At 37.5% G+C, this 22,323-nt stretch overlaps 2 protein-coding genes across 2 annotated transcripts in view; both read left to right on the plus strand.

The window, feature by feature from the left end:
• LOC111432712 (ran-binding protein M homolog) overlaps window positions 1–2,227 on the plus strand; it is a 12,478-nt gene extending 10,251 nt beyond the window's left edge. Inside the window, exons 8-10 of the mRNA XM_023069646.1 lie at window positions 853–912; window positions 1,009–1,095; window positions 1,598–2,227. Of these exons, the coding sequence (XP_022925414.1) occupies window positions 853–912; window positions 1,009–1,095; window positions 1,598–1,885 (435 nt within the window). The 3' untranslated portion in view covers window positions 1,886–2,227. The remainder of the gene's footprint in view (window positions 1–852; window positions 913–1,008; window positions 1,096–1,597) is intronic.
• A 2,990-nt stretch (window positions 2,228–5,217) lies between these two features.
• Window positions 5,218–17,921, plus strand: LOC111432709 (O-fucosyltransferase 9). Its single transcript, XM_023069641.1, has 10 exons — window positions 5,218–6,028; window positions 8,466–8,535; window positions 10,250–10,317; window positions 12,250–12,338; window positions 14,018–14,215; window positions 14,293–14,497; window positions 14,597–14,764; window positions 15,787–15,954; window positions 16,031–16,221; window positions 17,513–17,921. Exons 1-10 carry the CDS (start codon window positions 5,600–5,602, stop codon window positions 17,658–17,660), a joined length of 1,734 nt encoding a protein of 577 aa, XP_022925409.1. The 5' UTR covers window positions 5,218–5,599; the 3' UTR covers window positions 17,661–17,921.
• The last annotated feature ends 4,402 nt before the right edge of the window (window positions 17,922–22,323 follow it).

Consider the following 22,323-nt stretch of genomic DNA (forward strand, 5'->3'; position numbering starts at 1 on the left):
AAAAAAAAAAAAAAAAAAAAAAAAAAAAAAAAAAAAAAAAAAAAAAAAAAAAAAAAAAAAAAGTAAAACCTCCATAGTAAACTAGAGGCAGAGAGCGAGAGCCATAGGACCAAAGCGAAGTGCGAGAGGCTAGACCATGCTGCATCAATTCCCTCTGCCTAAAAAGTTCTTGAGTTAGGGAGTGAGAATATAGAGGAAGCACACAAACTTCCGCAGTTGATATTGGATTTAGGTGGGAGATTTGCGGGTGTTTCCACTTTACTAGGGTGTCTTTGTGTAATGCTTTTAATTGTGTTCTTTTATAGGTGCCCTTTATTTCTCCAAGTGTAAGCGGACTAAGGAGGAGTCCTTAGTGCAGCACAAAGAGAAAATAATTCAGAGTTCGGATTGTAGCTATGTGATACCAAGATTAATTTTTATTTCAGACACATGAAATAAATCTCTTAACTAAGAGTCCTATTGCTACAGTTAATAAATGATGTACCAGTATGAAAAATGTATAACTTCTGAACAACCGTGATGTGGTTATTTGCCCCACGTTTACCATAATGGATTTGTGTGATTTTTAGGTGACACTTTATATTTTCTTCTAATGTATTGATTTGTCTTATCTTTAATTTATATTCACTTGATAATGGTTTTTTCTTGTTTTTTCTGTTCTTAATTCTCTTCCATATTGCCAAATATATATCCAAGACTTTACTCTTTTTATCTAGTTTTTCAATTCCTTGTATCCTAGTTTCTTTTTATCTAGTTTTTCAATTCCTTGTATCCTAGTTTGATCAAGTCTAGTACAATCTTCTTGCGAAGATATATTATTTATTGTCTTGATAACAAGTTTGCTTCCTGCAGGATGAAAAATCAGCTACTTCCTTGCTCCTTCATTGTCAAAAATTCATTCAATTAGTCAGGGTACTTCTTTGTTCTAAAAATACGTAAATGTCACACGTTTTCCAATCAAAATCCAATCTCTGGATTGTTTGAGTTTCCTGCTGTTATTATACGTAGGTTGGAGCGCTAAAGGAAGCTGTTAAGTTTGGAAGGAATCATTTAGCAAAGTTTTATGGTCTGCCTGGGTTTCAGGATCTTATTCAGGTACTGAGCTTTTTCTTCCATGTAGGAAGTGTGGAATCATTTAATACAAGTCACAATACCTCATGTCCTGAGTGTCGTTTACATGCTTGTTTATGCAAATATTTTTTAGGATAAAAGTGTTAATAGATCCTCCAAAGTGTTAAAATGGGCGGATCTATTTGACAGAAAATTGAAAGTTTTGGGATGTAATAGATACTTTTAAAGTTTAGGGATATACTAGACTCAAACATGTAAATTTAGGGACCGAAACTTGTAACCTAACCTAATTACATTTATCAACGAAATTGTTTCATTCTACATCTTAGAAAAAGAAGAGAAACATTTAGGAATAATTTTAGGTCTCCTTATCATTGATGTTTTGGGAAGTTATCTACCTGAGTTGTGTAAAATAACTTTGTTTAGGAATGATGTTTTCCGTTTGCAACACAGATTTGTAGTGCATGTATTTCTGGCTATTCTCTCCATATGGATTAATAAGATCGGCTGAACTCCCTTTATCCAGGACACTGTTGCTTTACTGGCATATGAACGACCACAAGAGTCCCCTGTTGGTTATCTTCTCGAGGATAAACAGCGTGAAATTTTAGCCGACGCAGTGAACGCCATGGTCTTAGCAACTAATCCCAATGTGAAAGATTTACAAGGTTGCTTGCATTCATATCTCGAACGGCTACTCAGACAACTAACTGCTTGCTGCTTGGTAAGAAGGTCCTTGAATGGGGATCAAGGTGAAGCTTTTCAACTGCAGAGAGTGTTTGACAGCAGTAAAAATGTAAGTGCTAATGCCTAGAACACATCCTGTTGTATGCCTCATTAACCTTTCCCCCATTGTGTCTGTGCCCTGCAAATACTCCATATCTAATAAGGGGATCCAGTGGTGTATCATTTCTTTAGGAAATTGGGGTTCTCTCTGTGCATACCTTGTAAATTCGGGACTCTGCTTCGTATGAAATTTGTATCATCTATAGGTTTTAATGAAATTCTTATAATGCACATTTACTGCACTTTGTTACAAATCAAACATTTGCGAAGAGATTAGTGGGAAAAGTAGACAATGATGCTGTCATCTCTTATTAGTGCATAAAGCCCTCGAATTATACACAGTGAATCAAAGAACAGTGATATTTTTACAGGGCTGTGGAGTTTGGTTTGTTTTTCCTTTCTAAGTGATCTGATCTGTGAGAGACATCTATCGAGGATATTTAGCTTTGAATCATGATTTATCATATGTATCATATTTGATCATTTATTATAGGTAAATATCGTGTATGATTAAGGATATTTAGCCTTCCATTTACAGTTTACCATAAGTGAATATTTAACCTTCCATGACGGTTTACTATAGGTGGATATTTAGCATTCCATTATGGTTTATCATAGATATCATATTCGACCATTTGTTATAGGCAAATATCTCATATGATATTTAGCCTTCCATTACAGGTTACCATAAGTGGATATTTAACCTTCCATTACGGTTTAATATCTCATATGATATTTAGCCTTCCATTACAGGTTACCATAAGTGGATATTTAACCTTCCATTACGGTTTACTATAGGTAGATATTTAGCCTTCCATTATGGTTTACATAAGTTTACCATAGGCAAATATTTAGTCTTCCATTACAGTTTACATAGGTTTACCATAGGTGGATATTTAACCTTCTATTATGGTTTTCGTATGTATTATATTTGACTTTTTATTATAGGCAAATATCTTATATGATATTTAGCTTTCTATTATAGTTTACCATAAGTATTATTTTACTATTTTAATATAGGCAAATATTGATGTTTGCTCTCTCTATTTTTTCAGTAATTTATTTGATTTTGTAAATGATTATAAATTGAGAATTTTCACCACCATTTTAGACGGAATGGTTTTAGCAAATATTAAATGGAACTTGTTTCATCGATACTCTTCGTACCTTTCGGTGATCATGTGGTTTGCTCTTGGTTTTGTTTGAATCTTTTGGTTTCTTTTTCTTAGATTTGTGTTGCTTGGTCTTTTGATTTTTGCTTCTTTTTTTATTTTTTGTTTGTTTATATTTATCCTTTTTATGAAATATATATATATATATATATATATTTATATTGATCACGGGCTACAACTCAAAAGGTTGAATTTCCACTTTTTGAACTACTTTTTTCTCCATCAGAAAGTAACACTAGCTTAACAATTTATTTCAAACTGCCAATAAACCTTATCATGGTTGAGGAAAAAAAAAAAATAAATAAAACAAAGACCCATTTTCATTTCTCACAAGTCACGAGCACCACAACGTAGCCTACTCTTCTAATTTATTGAAGGAAGAGAGATTGAACTATCGACTATTGAAATGATAATGAGTAGACTATCGAATGACTATTATGATTGAATTAGTAGATTTGATAAGTTAGAATCATATTCTTCCCGAACATCATGGTTAAAATATTATTTTAGCTCATATATTTTTTGATTTATTAGATTCTTAATTTAATTTTCCATTTATATTCAATTACAAAGAAAAATATAAACTAATTAGAAAAAATTCAGTTTCCAATAAATACCTAATTCAAAATTTCAATTAATTTATAAATATAACATTTCTATTAAAATATATGGAAAGTATAAATTAAATATGACCTAACTAATTTTTTTTTCAAATATAACAATTTTGAATGGAAACATAATACTATTAGGAAAATATTTAAATTCTATTAAAAAAAAATGCCCAATTAAATTTTCCTAATATAAAAATTTATTGAAAAGGAATGAGTATCTCTTGTATCGCTTTTAACTCATAATGGAATTTTAATTTAAATGACATACTTTATAAAACAAACTTAAAATTGTTCGACATATTTGGCAGGTATGTACCCACCTTCCTTCTAAGATGATTGAGCAACAGACTGCCATATAAATATAAAATTTTAAAATCCAAATCAACAAAAATGTACGTCAAAAGCAAAAGTCAACATATTATAAAATGTTATCATAAAAAGTCAACTATATACCACGTGATTTAAACTATACCCAGATTTATCCATACACCTTTAAAGTCTCAGAGCTCGAGTTCACCATTGTCATAGTCACGCAGCTTCATTACCATCTGAAAAGTAAAAATAGCAAGAATGAGTATAAACATACTCAATGATTAGCATGCTTGTAGGTTCTTTAACGTGTCTTTGTCTGTTACTCGCCCCTCCTTTGTTAGGGTTGGTTTCTTTCATACTATACCTAAAAAGTTGTTTCCTAATATATATATACAACCTATTATTGGGTACACGTATATCATAAAAATTATTGACCAACTTCAGCATTACTTAACTAGTTAAAATATATATCATCTATTAAACATAGTAAATTAAAAAAAATGCAATTATATATATATATATATATATATATGAGAGTTGGATTGCGAAAATTTTATGGATCAACCTAAAATTTTGGGATTGGTTGAGTTTGTAACGACCGGAAGAAAGCTCACAACCCAACCCAACCCAACTTGAAAGTTTTGTGGATAAATTGTGGAAGAGATTAGCTAGGCCGCGCTTTTGTGGATAATATCATACTATTGTGAAAAGTCGTGTATCAGAGCCATGCCCTAAATTTACCCTTCTGTGGATAATATCATACCATTGTGGAGAGTCGTGTATCATAGTCATGCCCTAAACTTGGCCTTTTGTAAATAATATCATACCATTATAGAAAGTCGTGTATCAGAGCCATGCCCTAAACTTACCCTTTTGTAGATAATATCATACCATTGTGGAGAGTTGTGTTCATTTAACCGACCCAACTAAAAAAATGTCAAATCGTGAATCAACAAATTGAGAATGAAACCTAATATTATACCATTGTGAAGAGTCGTGTTCATTTAACGACTAAAAAAATATCAAACCGTGAATCATCAAATCGAGAAGGAAACCTTTCCGGTCACGATCACAAAATAATAATAGCTTAATCCAATCAATCAATTTCATAATGTGGGCTAAATGATTGCATTGGACAAAGTAGAGACACCAACTTTATATATTAATTTTTTCAACCCATTTTCAAATATTGTAATTGAAAATATTTCCAATAAAAAAAAAAATGTTTGAATTTTAATTCAAAAAAGTTTTTCTTCAACAAAATACGGAAAAGGCATCTCATCGTCTTTGCATTTAACTGTTAACAGTCCCAACAATCCCCAGCTCTCTGTATGAACGTCCTGCTCTTTCCACTCCCATTTATGAATCCTGTCCCCTGTTTCTTCCCATTATAGGATACCCATTGCGCCATTCTACGCCCCAAATCTCTGAATCTTCATCTCCAACCCTTCATTTCTCACGGAATCCAATACCCATCCTATCCCAATTGCAAATTCAGGCACTCGAACCGCTAAATTGAGACGGGGAAACCAAAAACTATGATGAAGATTCGATTCCATGAGGCGAGTAAGCGGCAATTTCCTCAGATCTTTTGTTTCTTCCAGAATTAAGAGGTTTGTGTAATCCCTAGCACCGCCTATTTCCGCAATGCATGGCTATAGCCGCTTGAGCACTTCGCGTTCCAGTCTCTCGCCGTCGCCACCGTCATCGCCTCGGTATCGGCAACTAAGGAGTCTGAGTGGCAGTGATAGTGGTAGAGGTAGCGTTGGTTTTAGTGTTCGTGACCCGAAGCAGAGCAGCAGCAGCAGCAGCATTATGGAGAAATTGGTTTTTCTGATTTTGTCGGCGGTGTTCAGAAGGAAAGGGCTACTTCTGTTTGCTCCTTTGTTGTATATTTCGATGATGTTATTGTATATGGGGTCTGTGAATTTCGACGTTTCCATTTCCAATCTCAAAACCAGGGTGGTTTCAGTTAATAAACGCCCTCCGTCGGGGTCTGTGTATAGGAGTCCTCAGGTTTTTGAGAAACTCTGGCCGTTCATGGAAGCTGAGACACGAAATAGCTCCACACATGCGGTATTTTGTGCCTTCTCTTATGTTTCTACTCTTTTTCACCTGATTTTGTTGTGGGAATGATGGTTTTAAAGTTGACTGAAAATGCACTTTCTAGTTTCAAATTGTCTTGTTTGTATGAGAAGTTATGAAATGAGTGTTGGATGAACACGACTCTCCATAATGGTATGATATTGTCCACTTTGAGCATAATCTCTCATGGCTTTGCTTTGGGCCTCGTACCAATGGAGATAGCATTCCTTGATTATAAACGGTGGGACTTTTATCTAATACCTCCCCTCGAACAAAGTAAGCCTCCCCTTAATCAAGGTTCGACTCCTTTTTCTTTTGGAGTCTTAGTCATTTTTTACTATGCTTTCGAGGCGGGAGGCTCGACTCCTTTTCTTTTGGAGTCTTAGTCATTTTTTGACTATGCCTTTGAGGCTCACAATACTTTGTTCGACATTTGAGGATGCTATTACCATAGCTAAATTTAGGGCATGGCTTTGGTACCATGTTAGATGAACACAACTCTCCACAATGGTATGATATTGTCCACTTTGAGCATAAGCTCTCATGGCTTTGCTTTGGGCTTTCCCAAAAGGCATCATACCAATGGAGATAGTATTCTTTGATTATAAATCCATGATCATTCCCTAAATTAGCCGATGTGGGACTTTCATCCAACACCTCCCCTCGAACAAAGTACGCCTCCCCTTAATCAAGGCTCAACTCCTTTTTCTTTTGGAGACTTAGTCATTTTTTTGACTATGCCTTCGAGGCTCACAATACTTTGTTCGACGTTTGAGGATGCTATTGACATGACTAAGTTTAGGGCATGACTCTGATACCAAGTTAGTTGAACACGACTCTGATACCAAGTTAGTTGAACACGACTCTCCATAATGGTATGATATTGTTCACTTTGAGCATAAGCTCTCATGGCTTTCCTTTGGGCTTCCCCAAAAGGCCTTATACCAGCGGAGATAGTATTATTTGATTATAAACCCATGATCATTCTCTAAATTAGCCGACGTGGGACTTTCATCCAACATTCTACATTGTTATTTCGGAAGTTCGGATTCTTTTCTTATGTTCACTGTCAACGAAATCATTGTTTTTTCTGATGCATTTTCCATTTGTTTGGGATCTCAACCTCCTTGCCCTTTTGTTTCTGGTATCCGACTCTTCATCTCTAGTATTACAGGCTATGGAATACATCTGTAAACGTATAGCAATCGTCTTTTGATAGGAAGTCCGAAACTCAACTTTAAGCCTTCTGGTATCCTACCGACTTTAGTTGATGGTGTAATGAAGTTTTCTCTACCACACTGTCAGGAAGTAGGCTTTCGTCAATTTTTAGCTGCTGAAAAGTAAATATTTTTCAAGAGTTTCTCATTTAAGTAAATAGTTTAGTAGTAGTATGTGATGTCCACATTGGTTGGGGAGGAGAACAAAACACCCTTTATAAGGGTGTGGAAACCTTCCCCTAGCAGACGCGTTTTAAAGCCTTGAGGGGAAGACCGAAAGGGAAAGCTCAAAGAGGACAATATCTACTAGCGGTGGATTTAGGCCGTTACATAGTAAGAGGTTCATGGTTTCAAGAAGGCTGTCTGCATGAAGGATATAGATGTGAAGGCAAAAGTGAATTTCCCAAGTTGAAGCTATTTGTGAGTAAGATTTCGAAAGACACGGCTGCATATGGTAATCAAGCAACCAAAACAAAGAAGTAAAAATCCCCAAAAATTACAATAGCCAGCCCAAACAAAACATTGATGATCATAGCATCCAGCCTCCATGGGAAAAGCAAACAACCAAGATTATCCCATAAACACAACCACAAAACCAAAGGTCCCTTGAAGCTGAAAATCATGTTTATCGAAAGGGTGGAACAACTTCTAAAACCACTGCCCAAAGTATAAAACTTTGAAAGAGGCATCCATGAAGACCTAGCTAGGGGTTGCTCCCACTCCCGCCATGGCTACTAAACACTACGAAAAATCCCGACCAGCTGCAAGATTGATAAATTGAGATAGGTTCTCAATGATATTTGAAGGAAGTCCTATTTTTAAAATTTGACGTCACCTGTCATGTCTATATCATATGTCTTTGTCCGTGCTTCTTAGGCCACAAACAAAGAAACACGAAATTGAATAAGGGACCAAATATTTCTTGGAGAATGCTTGAGTTCTCTAAACACTCAGCTAAAATTCATTATGTTCTAGTTTTCATTTTAGTCATATGGAAATTTTTTCAGTCTATAGGTTTTGCTTCTACTCTGATGTGAAATCTCCTATGTTATAACTTCAGACCAATTTAATCTCATTATCCTAGCCCTCAAGTTATCGACGGTCCTTTGGAGATTGCCGTTCTTTTCTATGAATTTGTCTTTTCGTCGAGATTTTCTGTTTAGAATTTCTATAGAGGTTGACCAAATGAACATTGATTGGTGGTTTTGCAGTTGTCAACTGCATGGAACTCGAGAGTGCACCATGTTTGGAAACCATGTATCAATAGAAGCACTTTGACAGGTTTGACACTTCTTATTCTGTTGTACTAAGTTTAGTACCGTTTTCTAAAGTTACTTAGTTCAATTCAGCCTTATTCGTGAAACTCACTTCTCAATGTTTCTCGTGTTATTTTTTTCGTGTAATATAATGTGATACACGCAGTTCATGTAGGTCAAATTTTATTGCTTGTAGTGCATGCTGTCTAATTCGATTTTTGAAAGTTGTAATTACTCGCACAATTTGTGTGCGGTGCTGAAGTACTTTCCATTTATGCATGAATTCATTTTAACAAAAAGGCGTGCTTAACGGAAAAGCTTACATCTAAGATATTCATGATGCATGTAGCTAGATATGAACTCTGATATTGTATTTGTAGTAAGAAACCAAGTTCTCATTGAGAAAAATGAAAGAATGTACAAGGGCATGCTAAAAACAAGCTCACAAAACGAAACTATAAAAAGGGCTTCCAATCCAAAAGAACAAGACCAAGTAGATAAGTGGCCATGTAAGATGTTGGTGTTTTAAAATGCATGTTTAGTCATGCTCAAGAGAAAAGCTTGTCAAACAATGAGGTCCAAGAGCTTTCGATCTCTTGAATCTTTTAATCATTAAAAAAAATTATATATATTTTCCTATTATTTACAATGCTATTGTAACGACCCAGATCCACCGCTAGCAGATATTGTCCTCTTTGGGCTTACCCTTACGGGATTCCCCTCAAGGCTTTAAAACGCGTCTGCTAGGGGAAGGTTTCCACTCCCTTATAAAGGGTGTTTTGTTCTCCTCCCCGACCAATGTGAGACATCACAATCCACCCCCCTTCAGGGCCAACGTCCTCGCTGGCACTTGTTCCTTTCTCCAATTTGATGTGGGACCCCCACCAAATCCACCCCTCTTTGGGGCCCAGCGTTCTTACTGGCACACCGCCTCGTGACTACTTCCCTTCGGGGAACAGCGAGAAGGCTGGCACATCGTTCGGTGTCTGGCTCTGATACCATTTGTAACAAGCCAGATCCACCGCTAGCAGATATTGTCCTCTTTGAGCTTTCTCTTTCGGGCTTCCCCTCAAGGCTTTAAAACGCTTCTGCTAGGGGAAGGTTTCCACTCCCTTATAAAGGGTATTCTGTTCTCCTGTTCTCCCCAACCAATGTGGGCTTCAGTTTTATATTTCTATTCAACGCAAAGGAAAACCCTCACCTTTTTTTTTTGCTTCACACTTCTAGTCTCAGAGAACTATTGCATTTTAGTACACCACAAGCTTCAGAAAACACAGTAAGACATACAGATATTAAGAGCAACCTTGTCTTCCATTCCTCTGAGTTTGTCAGCTTTAATTATATATGAACTATCATCAAATAGCATACCTTTTGCATTTTTCAGCAATAATATTCACAGATTTTTATCATCACTTCCTATATTTATGCTTATGAATTTCTCCCCCGAGCTCGTAAGGAGGGCTGAACAACAGTTTGTTTTGAGTAACTGATTGGATGATGTTGAGGTTACTATAAGTTCATAAGTTGATAACATGTGATTTGGAAAAAATATCAACTTATGCTTTTCTTAAAAGCAGGCCACAAGAAAACTTTTAAAAAACAGTTCCCAAATACATTTATATTAGTTTCTTAGTTGATCTTTTCTCTGAATTCAACATCCAAACAATCTCCATCTCCCCTTCTTGTAGTTACCTATTTATTAATTAATTTCACATTTCTTTTCCTTTAATGATTTGCAGCATTGCCAAACTCGAACGGTTTTCTTATCATTGAAGCAAATGGCGGGTTAAATCAGCAAAGGTTGTCGGTGAGTTTTAGTTCATGATCAAGAATAAAGCATTTATGTATTGTCGTTGTGCTAAGTCTATGAAGGGAAAAAAAATGATGGTACCATGAAGTGTAGATTCAAGAGTGGATGTGATATAGTGCTCACTATTTTACCAGTTTATTAGTTCTTTTATTGCTCACATGTTGACTGCATGGACACGTTTTATATTCTCCCATTTCGCGAAGTTCTAAGATCATTCAGATTCACGATTTCTTGACTTGAAAATTGATATGTTCTTTAACTGTCTATCGGTTACCTGTAGTTCTGGTATGTTATGCTGTCAACAGTTTGTCAATAGGAAGATAGTTGATCTGTTGCAATCGGACTATCAAAGGGTGGTGTATATTCTTCCTTTTTCGTTTGGTCTTTTTTTTTTTAATGATAATCACCCTTTTCCCTTTTTGGGTAAGAAAATGCAAAACTGAAAAGCTGGAAAGTCTAAAAGAGAATATACGAGTGCTGAAAGTGTGATGTCCCACATTGGTTGGGAGGAGAACAAATCACCATTTATAAGGGTGTGGAAACCTTCCCCTAGCCGACATGTTTTAAAGCCTTGAGGGGAAGCCCAAAAGGGAAAGCCCAAAGAGGACAATATTTGCTAGCGGTGGATCTGGACCGTTACAAATGTTATCAGAGCCAGACACCAGACGATGTGTCAGCCTTCTCGCTGTTCCCTGAAAGGGGGTAGACACGAGGCAATGTGCTAGTAAGGACACTGGGCCCCAAAGGGGGTGGATTTGGGGGCGGTCCCACATCGATTGGAGGAAGGAAAGAGTGCTAGCGAGGATGTTGGGCCTTGAGGGGGGTGGATTGTGATGTCCCACATTGGTTGGGGAGGAGAACAAACCACCATTTATAAGGGTGTGAAGACCTTCCCCTAGTAGACGCGTTTTAAAGCCTTGAGGGGAAGCCCGAAAGGAAAAGCCCAAAGAGGACCTGCTAGCGGTGGATCTAGGCCGTTACAAAAAGGGTTGTAAAAAAGACTCCCAATTGGTCATCAAAATTAAAAGGGATGATTACAAAACTATTTGTATTAAAAATAACCTGGAAAGTAGCTGATCCTAGAAAAAGAGGGTGCTGCAAGCAAGAAAATAGATGAACTAACTTATAACCCCCCCGCAGATCCCCCCAGCCATTTGCCATTTCGGGTTAAGAAGATGTGAAAGCGCCTCTCACACCTTTACCACAGTAACAATTCAAATTTTTTGTGATAAGATATCTTAATGTTATGGTCCATACGTAATTATAAGGAGAATGATTTGAATTGGCAATGCTGTTACTAGCCAAGTTCGTAATCCCAAGGTTTCTTGCCTCACACACTCTGACCATACTAACTAATTCTGATCCTTATGTTAAGATCTGATTTGTCTTGATCATAGTCCAAATGTCCAATTATCATGACAGTTATACTAAAATGTTAAGATCTGATTTGTGTAACGACCCAGATCCACCGCTAGCAGATATTGTCCTCTTTGGGGTTTCCCTTTTGGGCTTCCCCTCGAGGTTTTAAAACGCGTCTACTAGGGGAAGGTTTCCACACCCTTATAAAGGGTGTTTTGTTCTCCTCCCCAACCAATGTGGGACATCACAAGCGGTATAGTATTTCAATAGGGGTGAAGTCTGAATATAATTATTGAAATGCAGATTCAAAAGTAGGAAGAAACCTGTTTCATTTTTTTTGCAATTAATTTCATCACTTAAATTGTAATTCTCAGTGATTATGAATGATAGCAGTCACTCTCAACGTCGACTCCCATGGACATGTTGATTGTCCTTTATGTTCATAGAGCGGTGGGCCGGGAAAGAGATGAGGGATATAGATTGCTATTGCCACCAGCAGAATATCTAATCAAATTATATATTTTTGGTTCTTAATAACTCATTTGCTAACTCCAACCATTCAACACACAGATATGTGATGCAGTTGCAGTGGCTGGACTACTGAATGCTTCTCTTGTCATTCCAATGTTTCATTTGAATAGTGTTTGGCGAGATTCAAGGTTAAAATCGACTTTCCATTACTTAATTTATAAGTTTATCGATTTCATTAACCGAAGGAAAATTTGTTTTCTTTTTTTTTTTGGTTAAAATATCAGTATAATTCTATCTCTGTGCTTGATTGTTCTTTAAATTGGTTCCCTTGGTTAGGAAATTATGAATTGAAAATATTATCTATGACTTTACCTGTATCCCTCTTCAATTCATTACTGGAGCATGATCACTCTTGTTCATCCAGTTATTACCGTTTTCCTTCTTTTTCTTGTTTATGTTTTCATTTATTCCCAGAAATCCATATCAGTGCAGTTAACATCGATTACTTTCTTCTGTATATATTTTTAAAAGAAAAGCAATCTGATTCTTCTTTCATAGGCAACAAAGCACTATGATTTTCTTGTATTACAGAAGAAACATTGTGATTGCTGCTTTTAACTCATCTCTGGGGAATAATTCATTGCCACTTTCTTCCATTCTCATTTTTGTAATTCACCTTTTTGTTAGGAATCACGACTCTTTGAGCATAAGCTCTCATGGCTTTGCTTTGGGTTCCCCTAAAAGGCCTCATACTAATGGAGACAGTATTCCTCACTTATAAACCCATGATCATTCCCTAAATTAGTCAATGTGGGACTCACTCCCAATAATCCTCAACAATCCTCCCCTCGAACAAAGTACACTATAAGCCTCCCTGAAGCTTATGGAGCTCTCGAGTAGCCTCCCCTTAATCGAGGTTCCACTCCTTTCTTTGGAGCCCTCGAACAAAGTACACCCTTCGTTCGACACTTTAGTCACTTTTGACTACACCTTCGAGGCTTACAACTCTTTGTTCGATATTTGAGGATTCTATTGACATGGCTAAGTTTAGGGCATGGTTCTGATACCATGTTAGGAATCATGACTCTCCACAATAGTATGATATTGTCCACTTTGAGCATAAGCTCTCATGGCTTTGCTTTGGGCTTCCCCAATAGGCCTCATAGCAATGGAGATAGTACTCCTCACTTATAAACCAATGATCATTCCCTAAATTAGTCAATGTGGGACTCACTCTCAATAATCCTCAAGAAAAGGTTATACAGATATCAAGAAAAGAATTGTACAGTATAAACGGTTATAGTCAGTAGTAAGTGAAATACGTGTACATGTAACTTTTTGATGAGGTAAGTGTACACGTAAATGAGTTTAGTCTAAGAAGCATTGACGTAAGAACTTGACATTTTCTAAAATTTAGGACATGGAGATCATAGGGACAGGTCGAATAAAGTATAACCTTGTTAATTACACTTATTTTTCAAACATGATATATTGATCTTATTAATTTGTATCTTGGTTCTTTGATGTATTTATTCCCAATCTTGTCTGAGAATTTTATTATTTTAATATTTTCTCTGCAAAATGTGTCCTTTATGTCAAAACATGGGGATTATGTTAGCTGAAGATTATTTTTACATCAAATTCCATGTCCAGCCAATTGATAAAACCATATTATTAGAAAGCTTTCTTTAATGAGGCATCCCATTGGGCACAGGGCATTGAGTTTGCTCCTGGTACCGGTGCCGAGCTGCCATTGATAACTAACTCTATGTCAAAATGGCAGAAGTAAATGCAATTTTTTTTTTGTTTAAATCTCAGAAGAACAGAAACCATTCATGCAGTTTCCTTCCTTTCCTACTTGTGACAGCAAATTTGGTGATATTTTCGATGAAGAGTTTTTCATACAAGCACTAAGCAAGCATGTTAATATTGTGAGAGAGCTCCCAACTGATGTACTGCAGCAGTATGATAACAATATAAGCAGTATAGTGAACTTGAGAGTGAAAGCATGGTCAAGCCCAATGTACTATTTGCATAAAGTCCTTCCGAAGCTTTTGCAATTGAGGCATGTTTTCCTTGTCTTAAGATACGATTTTGATTTGAGAAATGGTGACAATAATCACTTCTCATTCTGTGGTGTAGGGCTGTGAGGATCGCCCCGTTCTCCAATCGGTTGGCTCATGGAGTTCCTCCAGATGTTCAAGCACTTCGATGCTTAGCCAATTTTGAAGCTTTGAGGTTTGCAGAATCTATAAGAACGCTGGCCGACCTCATGGTTGGTCGAATGATAAAAAAAAGCTCTCAGAGTGGAGGAAAATATGTTTCTGTGCATCTTCGTTTCGAAGAGGTATTAGTCATGGTTTATTTCTTTTCTTTTAGTTCATGAATACTAAATTGCTTGTCAAATGTAGTTTATGCCTAAATCTAAATACTGTGCTTATGAAAGGATATGGTTGCATTTTCGTGCTGTGAATACGATGGCGGTGATGACGAGAAGCACGAGATGGATCTGGCTAGAGAACGGAGCTGGAGAGGAAAATTCAGAAGAAGAGGGAGAGTCATAAGGCCTGGTGCTAATAGGGTGGATGGCAAATGTCCTTTAACCCCACTTGAGGTATACCTGGACTTCATCATCTTAATCAAGCATCTGTTCTATAGGATGAAATGTGTATATTGTACATACACCTATGAAGAATGAACCTATCACTTAAAGTACACATAATGAACACATTGATCACTGGTTCTTTAAAAAAGTTATCGATGACAATGGAACATAGTTCCAAAGATTAATAATAAATCGAACTTTCATTAAGAACAAATGAGGGTATCTCGAAAAAAAGCCAAACCTGAGGATAATTAAAAAGTCTTTGTCGTTAACACTCGTAGTGAAAGAACACAACAAAGGACCAAACTTTACTAGGGTTCCTCTCCATCCCTTTCCAAAGGTCCTATTATTTGTGATGTCCCACATTGGTTGGGGAGGAGAACAAAACACCCTTTATAAGGGTGTGGAAACCTTCCCTAGCAGATGCGTTTTAAAGCCTTGAGGAGAAGCCTGAAAGGGAAAGCCCTGAGAGGACAATATCTGCTAGCGGTGGATCTGGGCCGTTACAAATGGTATTAGAGCCAGACACCGGATGATGTGTCAGCCTTCTTGCTGTTCCCCGAAGGGGGTAGACACGAGGCGGTGTGCCAGTAAGGACGCTGGACTCCGAAGGGGGGTGGATTGTGATGTCTCACATTGGTTGGGGAGGAGAACAAAACACCCTTTATAAGGGTGTGGAAACCTTCCCCTAGCAGACACGTTTTACAGCCTTGAGGGGAAGCCCGAAAAGGAAAGCCCAAAAAGGACAATATCGGCTAGCGGTGGATTTGGGCTAATATCTTATAAAGGGTATTTCATTCTCTTCTCCAACCGATGTGGGACATCACATTAAGATTTCGTATTATTGTTGGCTTTGTCTGCCTTCGGTCATTGTTATTTCTTAATAACGTCCGGATTTTCATCGATCGCAATCAAAACTTTCGGTCCTGCAAGAGAGTTTATGCAGAGCCAATATGTATAATGCTTCCATATCACTAAAACCTGTGTTTACAATCTGCTGATTCATAACTCACCTTTATATGATATTGTAGGTCGGAATGATGCTTAGAGGAATGGGTTTTGATAATACAACTGTCATATATGTTGCAGCAGGAAAGATTTATAAAGCAGAAAAGTATATGGCTCCACTTAGGCAGATGTTTCCACGTTTAGAAACGAAAGATACTATAGCTACTAAGGAAGAACTTGCTCCCTTCAAGGTATTTCGTCAAATTATTCTAAGGTTTATTGTTTAAACGAGTTGATCGTTTAGCTCAAACCCGGTCTGTGATACAGGGCCACTCTTCCAGATTGGCTGCTCTTGATTACACAGTATGTCTTCATAGTGAAGTCTTTGTCACAACTCAGGGTGGAAATTTCCCCCACTTTTTGATGGGTCATAGGCGCTATATTTATGCCGGACATGCAAAGACAGTCAAACCAGATAAGAGGAAACTAGCATTAACTTTTGATGATCCTAACATACGGTATGCAGAAGCCTTACACACTTATATATTTTGGCTTTCATTTGGTTCAATTAAGTTCTGTACTCTCAATATCTGCATTTTGGATAACTTAAACTTATTGTTGAGTCCCACCTTGGTTAATTTATTGGAAGATCATGGGTTTATAAGTGAGGAATACGATCTCCAATGGTATGAGGCCTTTGGAGAAGCCCAAAGCAAAGCTATGAGAGTTTATGCTCAAAGTGGACAATATCATACCATTGTGGAGAGTCGTGATTTCTAACATGGTATCAGAGCCATGCTCTAAACTTAGCCATGTCAATAGAATCCTCAAATATCGAACAAAGAATTGTGAGCCTCGAAGGTGTAGTCAAAAGTGACTAGATTGTCGAACAAAGGGTGTACTTTGTTCGAGGGCTCCAGAGAAAGGAGTCGAGCCTCGATTAAGGGGTGGCTATTTGAGAGCTCCATAAGCCTCAGGAGAGGCTTATAGTGTATTTTGTTCAAGGGGAGAATTGTTGAGGATTATTGAGAGTGAGTCCCACGTTGGCTAATTTAGGGAATGATCATGGGTTTATAAATGAGGAATACTATCTCCATTGGTATGAGGCCTTTTGGGGGAAGCCCCAAAGCCATGAGAGCTTATGCTCAAAGTGGACAATATCATACCATTGTGGAGAGTCGTGATTTCTAACATGGTATCAGAATCATGCCCTAAACTTAGCCATGTCAATAGAATCCTCAAATATCGAACAAAGAATTGTGAGCCTCGAAGGTGTAGTCAAAAGTGACTAAAGTGTCGAACAAAGGGTGTACTTTGTTCGAGGGCTCCAGAGAAAGGAGTCGAGCCTCGATCAAGGGGAGGCTATTCGAGAGCTCCATAAGCCTCAGGGGAGGCTTATAGTGTACTTTGTTCGAGGGGAGGATTGTTGAGGATTGAGAATTATTGGGAGTGAGTACCACGTTGGTTAATTTAGTGGAAGATCATGGTTTTATAAGCAAGGAATACTATCTCCATTGGTATGAGGCCTTTTGGGGGAAGCCCAAAGCAAAGCCATGAGAACTTATGCTCAAAGTGGACAATATCATACCATTGTGGAGAGTCGTGATTCCCAACACTTATTTACCTCCCGTACCACATTATCGGGTTATGTTAGGTCAGCTCGTTTGTTTTTTCTGAAATAAGAACTAACATTGTGCTGCATCTTTACCCAAAAATGTTCACCATAGTTTTGATTTGTTAGTTCATGAACTATCTTGCTGATTATATTGACATGTTTCTGTTAATATTTGGTAACAAACGCACATATAGATGGAAAAACTTCGCGCAACAAATGCAAGACATGCTTCGCCACAACGATCTAAAGGGAATGGAAATGAAAAAGTCGAGCGGATCGTTGTACACATTTCCCATGCCAGATTGCATGTGCAAAGTACCAAAGACGAAGAACAACGGGTAATCTTTTGGACATACAGACAGATTTTTTTTGGTCTCCAAAGGTACACAATTTACTTATACCTATAATTTTTGCATTGTATTATTATGCAATTGGAACGCATAAATATTCTTTGATGTAAGTGAAGAGGATAGTTTTGTAGGCTGTGATTTTGTGGGGTCATTTTAGCTGCTGGAATTGGTTCACTGACACAAACATTCATTGTATATGCAAAAAAAACATAACATTCTGCTGTCAAATGATTTGAAGATATTGTTCTTTTTACTCATCCACAATGCTTCTGTCCCTCGTAGTAGCAGGTTCTCTATGTGCAACCATTTTGTTGTCTTAGCTGTATCTTAGCTCAACCCACATGCTCAACGACCAATAAAGCATAACACATGCTGATGACTCTGTTTTCTTTTTATTCTTTCCTTTTTCTTGTGAGTTTGGCAAGAACCACAGATCACAAGCTTTACAAGTCATCACACGAGTCAAATTAGCAATTATTGGTGCTCTTTCATGCAAATGGTCTCCCACATGTCTCTAAAATTTAAAAAACTAGGTTGTTCTCCTTTCCTTATGGCTCACAAAAATGTAAGCCCCTGACAAGTGTTACGAATATTCCACGAAATTTATACTTTAGTTAGAACGTGGAGTGTGAGATCCCACATCGGTTGGAGAGGAGAACGAAATACCCTTTATTATAGGGTGTGGAAACCTCTCCCTATAGACATGTTTTAAAAACCTTGAGCGGAATCCCGAAAGGAAAAGTCCAAAGAGGACAATATCTGCTAGCGGTGGGCTTGGGCTGTTACAAATGGTATCAGAGCCAGACATCAGACAATGTTCCAGTAAGGACGTTGGGCTCCGAAAGGGGGTGGATCTGGTGGGGTCCCATATTGATTGGAGAAATGAACGAGTGCCAGTGAGGACGTTGGGCCCTGAAGGGGGGTGGATTGTGAGATCTCACATCGGTTGGAGAGGAGAACGAAATACCCTTTATAAGGGTGTGGAAACCTCTCCCTAGTAGACACGTTTTAAAAACCTTGAACGGAATCCAGAAAAGGGAAAGCTCAAAGAGGACAATATTTGCTAGTGGTGGGCCTGGGCCATTACAAATGGTATCAGAGGCAGACATCGGGCGATGTGTCAGCGAAGAGGCTAAGCTTCGAAGGGGGTGGACATATGGCGATGTGTCAGCAAGGACGCTGGGCCTTGAAGGGGGGTGGATCTAGTGGGTCCCACATCAATTGGAGAAATGAACGAGTGCCAGCGAGGACATTGGGCCCTAAAGGGAGGTGGATTATGAGATCCCACATCAGTTGGAGAGAAGAACGAAATACCCGGGTGTGGAAACCTCTCCCTAGTAAACACGTTTTAAAAATCTTGAACGGAAGCCCGAAAGGGAAAGCCCAAAAAGGACAATATCTGTTAACGGTACGCCTGGGCTGTTACAGATGGTATTAGAGCCAGACACCGGGCGATGTGCTAGTGAGGAGGCCGAGCCCCGAAGGAGGATGGACATGAGGCGATGTGCCAGCAATGACGCTGGGCTCCGAAGGGGGTAGATTTGGTGGGGTCTCATATCGATTGGAGAAATGAACGAGTGCCGACGTGGACACTGGGCCCTAAAGGGAGGTGGATTGTGAGATCCCGCATCGGTTGGAGAGGAGAACGAAATACCTTTTATAAGGGTGTGGAAACCTCTCCCTAGCAGACACGTTCTAAAAACCTTGAGCGGAATTTCAAAAGGGAAAACCCAAAAAAGACAATATCTGCTAGCGGTGGTTGGACTGTTATATAGAGAGGCTCAAGTCCAAACTCCTACATTTGTTGAGTTCAGTGTATAGAGATTAATTTAGATTCTTGTTCTATGAATCAAATAACAGATGTGATATTAGATTTGAAGGTAATTGAGTGTCATAACTCTAATGAATTCATTTTTTGTTCTAAGTTCTTGGTCATACTGGCATCATAGAGGTTCTAAGTTTGAACCTTCAGGTAAGGTTAATACATTTGGTGAAGGGTTTTGGGGGGAATTTGTATGATTGTTTGTTTGAATGTGTTTGAAAGTTTGTGAGCCACAAGAAAGAAAGAGTTTGAAGTGGAAAAGCAACCAAACAGAGCTCTCCAAAGCCTAAAATTTATAGTATAAATAAACAAGTGGAGATAAGATTACTAGCTACCTTGTTGCTTTCATGTGTCTTCTCTAATGCTTTTTCAAATTGTGTTCTGATTGATCCTTCTTCTGGCAGTTTGTGTCACTTTTGGGTGTTTTTCTTCTTTGTTTTTGCCTTCATTTTCCTTATTCAAACTCTAAACCTTTTGAATCACTTTTCATTCCCTACCCTTTATGTAATTTCACATCTCTCGTTCTCCTCTCCTGTTCTTTGTTTGAGTTTGAAGTCATTACCTTGCGGGAGCTCTCCGTTGTCAATTTTGAATAGCTCGAATGAAAATCTGACCTTTAACAATAGCAGTTGGTAAGGCGAAATGGGGCCATCTTAGCCCGAGTGCTCACTAAACACCAACGCATACTCTTGTTCTTCTCTCCTATTCTTTGTTTGAGTTTGAAGTCGTTACCATGCGGGAGCTTACCGTTTTCAATTTTAAAGAAATAGCTTGAGTGAAAATTTGACCTTTAGCAATAGCAGTTGGTAAAACGAAATGGGGCCATCCTAGCCCGAGTGCTCACTAAACACCAACGCATGCTCTCGTTCTCCTCTCTTGTTCTTTGTTTGAGTTTGAATTTGTTACTATGCGGGAGCTTACTGTTTTCAATTTTAAAAAAATAGCTTGAGTGAAAATTTGGCCTTTAGCAATAGCAGTTGGTAAGGCGAAATGGGGCCATCCGAGCCTGAGTGCTCACTAAACACCAACGCATGCTCTCGTTCTCCTCTCTTGTTCTTTGTTTGAGTTTGAGGCTGTTACCTTGCTGGAGCTCCCCATTTTCAATTTTAACGAAATAACTCTAGTGAAAATCTGACCTTTAACAACAGTAGTTGGAAAGGCGAAATTAGGCAATCCAAGCTCGAGTGCTCATTAAACACCAACACATTGCTGTTTTTCAAGAAACGTTTTCATTCCTTTTCGATTTCAAATTCGAATTCCCATTTCATTGTTTTGACCAATTCTTTCTATCATTTATGAAACTCTTTGATTAACTTTCATTCATTTCTTCTTTTAAGATTATCTTCAAGTTATTAGTGGAATTAGTCCTCCATATCATGAACCAAATTGAGTATCCAAGCTATTAAAAATTGATATCAAGAATTTAATTTGATTCATGTTGTTGGTACCACAAGTTGTTGAACTTGGAAGGAAGATGTTGTAAGCATACAATAAATTTTGCAAAACTTCAAAATTTATAAATGTTAATGGGAGGAACAATAATCTCATACTGTTCAAATATTTACAAATTAAATGTTGTTCATTCAAACTGGGTAACAAATGTCGAGCATACGACGATGCCATCCGTTTTCTTTTCTTCCTCATTCCGACATGATCAAAGAAGTTATGACTGACTTGGTCGATATTACCAACAGCGGCTTCTAAGGCCACTTTCTGAGCCTCCAAGCACTCGGGTGAGCGGATTCGCTTTAGAAAACAAATCAAACTAGTATCTCTCCCCTTTTCTTTTAGCGTGCACAGTTTGCTTTTTCCATATCATATGAAATTATATTCATTCTTTATTATTTGAAAACGACCTCTAAATTATTAAGAAATTGAAAATTATGAGAGAAAGTGTTCTTAGTGGGTCTGTTCGGTATCGGACCAAAGTTAAATTACACGTTTAGTCTTTAAAATTTAGGTCAAGTTTTGACAAATTTAGATATTTAAATGTTAAAAACTTATTCCAACACAAAAATGAAATACTTTCAAAAGTTTAGAGACTTATTAGACATCAACATAAAAATTTATAATTTAACCGTTTAATTATTTGCTTAATTACATCTATAAAATTAAATTTACGTCAAAGGGTGTTTATTAACGATATTTTGAGGTTACTATATATAAACTAAATGTCCGTGTGGAGTATTTAAAAATATGATATAACTTAGGGACTATGATAGTCAGACAATGTGAAATATGTGTTTAGTTTATGAATTTACGGCCAATATGAACATAGTTTAACAATTAAAATATGATGTTTGGAAGTAAAATCAATTTAATTATTAATTTAAATGATTATACATTTTTTATTTACAAAAAATATATGTTAATATTGATATTTATCGATATATCCGTGAAAATGAAATTGGGATATTGGATATTGTAATCCTAATTTTAAAAAGAAAAATGCGTCGACCAAATCTAACCATCGTCTCCCAGCTCTCTCGAATTTACTAGATATTCTGTAGTTCCCATATAACTATACCCTCTCACCCACTCTTTATAAGTTGTGAAAACTTCCTCGTAGCAAACACGTTTTGAAACCTTAGGTTAGGAACTAGCCTCCGATCCAAGCCTTAAGTTCAAAAACTAAACCGAGCTCTGAACCTCAACCTTGGTAGCATAATTATCCGAGTCTTAAGCTTGAAATTGAACCTGCAACATCGGCTAAGTTCCATCAGCAGTCCAACTTGCATAGTGACGACCAGACGCCCAACTCGTGCCTTGACTCGATCCATCAACAGCTTCAAATGTCGACCCGTGCCTCAACTCGATCCGTCAGCAGCCTCAA

This window comes from Cucurbita moschata, unplaced genomic scaffold (genome assembly GCF_002738365.1).
Source record: "Cucurbita moschata cultivar Rifu unplaced genomic scaffold, Cmos_1.0 Cmo_Scf00040, whole genome shotgun sequence".
In the NCBI taxonomy this organism is placed as follows: Eukaryota; Viridiplantae; Streptophyta; class Magnoliopsida; order Cucurbitales; family Cucurbitaceae; genus Cucurbita; species Cucurbita moschata.